At 40.1% G+C, this 5,788-nt stretch overlaps 1 protein-coding gene across 1 annotated transcript in view; it reads right to left on the bottom strand.

Moving 5' to 3' along the window:
- Positions 1 to 1,177: 1,177 nt before the first annotated feature.
- LOC111337981 (sodium/potassium-transporting ATPase subunit alpha-3-like) overlaps positions 1,178 to 5,788 on the bottom strand; it is a 35,405-nt gene continuing 30,794 nt past the window's right edge. The window contains exons 21-25 of the mRNA XM_088729047.1: positions 5,296 to 5,430; positions 4,677 to 4,807; positions 4,017 to 4,118; positions 2,187 to 2,278; positions 1,178 to 1,643 (exon numbers count right to left, since the gene is read on the bottom strand). Coding sequence (XP_088585173.1) covers positions 1,615 to 1,643; positions 2,187 to 2,278; positions 4,017 to 4,118; positions 4,677 to 4,807; positions 5,296 to 5,430 — 489 coding nt within the window. The 3' untranslated portion in view covers positions 1,178 to 1,614. The remainder of the gene's footprint in view (positions 1,644 to 2,186; positions 2,279 to 4,016; positions 4,119 to 4,676; positions 4,808 to 5,295; positions 5,431 to 5,788) is intronic.

Here is a 5,788-nt window from a genome sequence, read left to right as displayed (position 1 = left end):
TTTTCTTTAATCGTTCCTTTACGAGAGCCAAAAGTCTTGGCAAGCTATTCTGTATGATTTATCCTATAATTTTTAGTTATCTTCCCTTCTCTCTCGTTTCAGTGTTTCATGGCGTTACTTTAACAAATGAACCATTTTTTGTAACACAGAAAAAAAAGGAGATCTTCAAGTAATTTCCTCTGAGGTTTTTCCTTAAGCGGCTGCAATCGGCGTAATAGTCAGGGCTCGAAATAACGACCGGTCATCAGACAATGACCGGTCAATTATGGGTGTCCAGCGGTCAACTCCTTTATTGGCCGGTGCGGTTGTTTACGCATGTAAAAAAGAATTTAATTCCGAGATAACTTTAAGGGTTCAAGACAGCTTTATCCCTTTTCGTGCGTCAAGTTCGAGGCTGCAAGTACACTAAAGCGTGTAAGGAGTGTGAGAGGGATTTTTTGAGATATGACTTAAAGGATGTTGGGTTGTGTTCGAGCAAAAGTGGGTTTGACCAGTCAGTTTGATCGGCACCAACTGGGATGTTATTTCAAGCCTTGAATAGGTAAGCTGTACTGGGAAAAAGGGGTCGTGAGGCAAAACGCAAAACACAAAACACGAGAGCTTGCAGGCGGGGCAAACAGACGACGGTGGGAGGTGTTGAAGGCTGAGGTAGACGCCGGAAACCGGCTTTTGTTGAAAACTTCGGCCTACCAGAGAATGATGAAGTACAAGCCCGCTTGCGGGCGGTAGTTGGTATGTGCTAGATTCAGGGCGGAGAATAATGGACGGGCGGAAGATCTGGGATGAGTAACAAAGCGAGGGGGAAGGGGAAGAGGAAGAAAGTCAGTCACTCGTCCCAGATCTTCCGCCGTACAATACGGCGACCGAATATAATCGCTGCGCTGAATCTCGCACATAACAACTACCGCCTCCAAACAGGCTAATAAAGTACAATGTTTGTGTGGAAGGTTGTCGATCATCTTACTAAGAGGAAGCATATGCAGCTACTTTTTTCCACTCACTGTACAAATCTTCCCTCTGGGGTAAAGATGAACGCGAGAGGCTTGGGCACAAGATTAGAAATCATTGTAGCTCGCGCTTGCTATCTCGTGCTGTGCATTGTGGCATCACGATACAAACATGGTACTTCTTGGCCACACACACGATCGTATAAATATCCGTAATAAAAACACAGAAAAACATTTAAAAATGCTCATTTTAATTGCTCATGTACGTGATAACTAATTCTGTACGGAATGAGTAAGTAATTATCAGTGTGGATTGTCAAAAATATCTTTTCCCTTCGAAAGGCACAAACCTCGTTTCGATTTAAAAGAAATGTTCAACTCATCAATATTTTCAATTTCATTCAATTTACGAGGAGGGAAAGGACGAAAAATCCTTGAACTATCAAAATTTGTTCGGGTAAATGAAAAACGGCTACACGCGTTTGGTAGTAATAAAATCATGGCAACGTGCCTTTGTAATATTCAAGGCAGATAAATTCACTCTGAAACATTCATAAGCGCAATAGGCATTTAACAATCAGTCTTTCGTGATCCAATCCGCCTTCAAAATGATGCAATTCGAACCCTGTCCATCCGCAAGACAGCATCACACTCGCTTTAGTTTCGATCAGTAGTAAGTTTCTTGTTCCAGCCAACCTGATGATAAAGAAAACAAAGTAAGTCGGCCCAAGTTTTTCCGTTGTTTCTTGCAGTGATCAATAAGATTGAACCATCGTACTTAGCCACATCCAAATTCATATTTTAATGTTGGCACAAGTCCACCAACATGACTAGTGTATGTTCAGCAAACGACAACACTGTTGTGGGGGAGGGGCGGAGAGGGACTAAAGAACAATTTCACAGCAAAAAAAGGGGAAAATGTCCCAAGCAATTTGTCGAAGACTGTAGAATGCAAGGCACAACGACGGAACTCTACTTAATTCGACACGACCCAGCCTGACTTTTACTACTGGTTATGACAATGAAAAAGTTTATCGCGATGTAAATTTTGATAAAAGGGACGATTGCAAAGCACCTTCGGAGAACGCGCTGTGATGTCCATCATATCCTCGACCTCGCTTTGATAACGAGGGGAAAAGAGAATGCGGGGAAACAAAGCTAAGAGGACAAATCACTGAGAAAAATTTAAATTCTCTATTTTTCAATTTCTTTTGAATGACTAAAAGCGAAATAACTTACATCCCGGATGTCTTCGGATGATGTATCTACGACACTCATCGTACACAAAGATCAAAAGGCTGAAAGGAATGGCTGGAAACCACCATTGAGCGCTGAAGGAGTAAACAAAAAGTTAGAGATAAAATAACCAAATCATTTGAATGAACAGTAAACAGTTTTAATCCTAAGGGTAAAAGTTGATCGTGAAGTCTGATCGTCCTTGTTTACTCACTTCTCTATTCTCTTTGTTTATAATACTAATTGTGTATAAATACCTTGGTTGGTGTAAATATAGAATTAAAGTAAAGTAAGTCTTGTGTAAATGTTAAGATACGCCAGTTGATTATACGTGACAGTGGCCAACTCGAAAGCTATGCTACTTTGGTCACTGTGCACATTTTACTTTTGCTTATTGATGTAATTTACTGTTTTTTTTTTTATATATTCTGACTTTTATAATCTGTAGTAACCTCTTGAAATAGTGCGAATAAAGAGTTTCCTCCCTAGCGAGTAACTCTGGGGAAGACTGTCAACGGCAAAGAGTATCTGGAGTTTTGAAAACCATGGCAGAAGTCACAGCAATGCTTGGTTTTCATATGTCGGGAAAATACCAGACAATGTCACTGTTTCCTGACCGTCCCAGATTTTTCCGACAATTGAAAAATGGAAATCGCAAAGATCCTCGACTGTCCCTATTTTCCCGACGCAACCCAGACTTCCTCGATGATTGGCGATCATTCATGATGTATAAAAATTGAAATTTTTATTGACGGAGACGTCACCGTTAGTTATAACAAGCTCCCAATCTTTCCAGTTGCTTCGCCATATTACGCTGAGTCACAAATAAAATGGCGTGTGGAAGAGTCTGGGACGGTTGGGAAACAATATGATTGCCGATCATCTGTGATTTCCCGAGATATGACAACCTGGCTTTATGTCTTCCTCTGAAGAGTGCTGCCGACAATAATGCCATCAGTTATGATTTCTTTTGATTTTTAAATGGGCTATCCATTTCTCATGCATCGGGCTTCGCATTAGGCCCGTCAGCTACATTGACCCAAGCCATCATATTGCAAAATCGAATATTCAGTTCAAATCCGCACAATTTTCAACCCTTGAACAAAATGAATCCATAACGGACTCTGTGAGTTGAACCATACTCCTTTCAGCAAAAGTTGAAAACGAACAAGCACTGTCCACAACATGAACATAACCAACGAAGTAAACTGAAGGAAGGCCGCATGGTCGAGTGGTCAGCGTGTCGGATTTGCAATCCGTCGCTCCCGGGTTCAAGTCCCGCCCTGGCCACTACCTGGATTTGTTTCACGGTAGCCCCGAGTTTCAAATCCTCGGCCATGCCTGTAATATAGCCAACTGGTTTGCCTTCGGCCAGTTGGGATTCTTAACAACGTTATTCTCAATTTGAATTATTTGTTTAAGTTGTTTTGTGGAAAACCTGTAAACTAGCTTCTAGCTAGGTGTTTCTCCACGTTGAACTGTTTATTTATTTATTTAACTAGTTTTACAATCGGATCGAAACTGGTGAATCACAGCCGAAGTCTTACTGTCACTAAAACAATACGAAATTCTACACTTTTCATTGGCTTTCCTTTACTTCGCGTTGTGATTGGTGTAGAAAATGCGCGCTCCCTCTCGACTAATCCGATGCAAAACTGCTACAAGCGTGACTGGGTATCTCGCATTTTCCAGCAACTTCCCACACATCTTCACTCTAAGTAGTCATTGGCTCTTTGAGGTATGGAGCAGTGTTTTGATCGGTCCGTTGTGATTAATTTGCTTTTAGTTTTAAGAAACTCTATCTACGAGCGCTCTATGTAACAGTGTACTTACAGTAATGGGTACATCCGCAGACCAGTAGATAGACCAGGTGTGTAGCACAGCAGTACAGCGAGAGCAGTTTCAAAGACCAGGCCAAAGTTTAGGGCGTTGTTACTGGTAGAAAAAGATACAAACAAAATTAAAAATTTAACATGAATGATAGTAATAATAATAAAAAATAAATCTAGTAGACAGCTTCAGTTACGTCAACCGCATCAACCAATTGTAACCACACAAAAAAGGTTGAAATGTTCTTAATGAACTCACTTCTTGGGTCAATCGTTTTCTTCTTTTTATCCTCTTTTCTTTCGCGTAATAGATGATGAGGGTTAAGGCTGATTCATCACGCGTAGAAATCGAGAAGGGATAATCTAATCATATTACGATAAATCCACTGGTCGTTCCAAAATTAACAGGACAGGTTCATATCTTTTCGCATTTTTATTACAACCACAGATTGGTTGGGCTCCTCTCTTTACTGACAGTCTATAACAGAATAGACGGCGAATAGCGTAACAAATCAGATTGCAGCATTTGTGATAGAGTGCGAAGAGATAAATTACCATTGTTCACTGTGCGTTTGTCAAAGAAATTTTGAAAGCAAAATAAATAATAATAAAAAAAAAATACAGAAAAAAAAGATTAAATAAAACACCCTGCGTATCAACTTACGTCATTTTCTGCTTAAGAATGGAATTCTTTCGAGTTTTACAGATGATCAGATCAGCCCACTGTACCACTACAATGCTCACAAAGAAAGCTGTGTGACACGTGTACTCCAAAATCTTCCTCTGGCTGTACGTCTACGGGGAAAATAATGTTGTAAGCCAAGAGTTCCGTTGTTAAAACAATGGAAATCCTTGTAAAAAACAACTGAGTCAGTTATGTTAAACATATGGAAATGTTTACAAAAGATAAAATTGATAAATCGTATGTGAGATCTTAAAAATCGAGAGAGGTCAGTTGAGTAGAAACATATGAAGCAAATGTAGCAGATATTCTCTACGTCAAAACTTCAACTTCGAAACTTCTATGCTAAACTTGGTTCGAGGGTTGGTGTCAAATAAAACAAGTCCGAAATTTATGAGACATCAAACTGCTAGACCTCTGTTCGAGACTGAATATCTGAGACCGAACTGTTCTAGCCCAGCAACTCCTTACTATTACAGAACATTTTCTCAGCTTGATAGGCTACCTCTATTTTCTTTAAGCATGGGCTCCGCCGCGCGCACGCTGCGAGCTCGGCTATGACTACAAACTGTACAAGAGTCGATTAAGCGAAATGGCTCACCCATTCCTGTCCATAGCTGTCAGGTACGCTTTGATTGTCCCTGTCTTCCCATTCTGCTCGAATACCAAACAGACGAGTTGGAAAGAAACCATTTTCAGTCATAATGACGAAATAAGTGAAGAAGCCACCCAAAGCCTAGAGACAATAAAGGATATGTAAGGAGACAACACCTAATCAAAAGGTAGATAACTCGACAAACTAACCATAGAAGTAACGGGACACGAATTTTCCTGTGTTGGTTTTAAGATGAAGTTATAATTCCAAAATGTAACGACGCACTTCTTCCCAATAATTTAATTTCTTTCCGGCATGAAAGACAGATAGAGAAAGTACTCGCGCTTCATTTTGGGAAAAAAGTTTCTTGTATTTTTTTGAAACACTTTTTCAGACTCTAGAAGAGCGATCAGCACAGGTACAGTGAGCTTTCTTCAATAACACAACGCAATTAGAGGACAATTTACATTTCAGTAAAGGTGTGATTCATATGAAGCGT

The sequence above is a fragment of the Stylophora pistillata genome, chromosome 7, assembly GCF_964205215.1.
Source record: "Stylophora pistillata chromosome 7, jaStyPist1.2, whole genome shotgun sequence".
NCBI classification, from domain to species: domain Eukaryota; kingdom Metazoa; phylum Cnidaria; class Anthozoa; order Scleractinia; family Pocilloporidae; genus Stylophora; species Stylophora pistillata.
The sequence above is the reverse complement of the archived record's forward strand: the minus strand, read 5'-3'. Positions and strand labels throughout refer to the sequence as shown.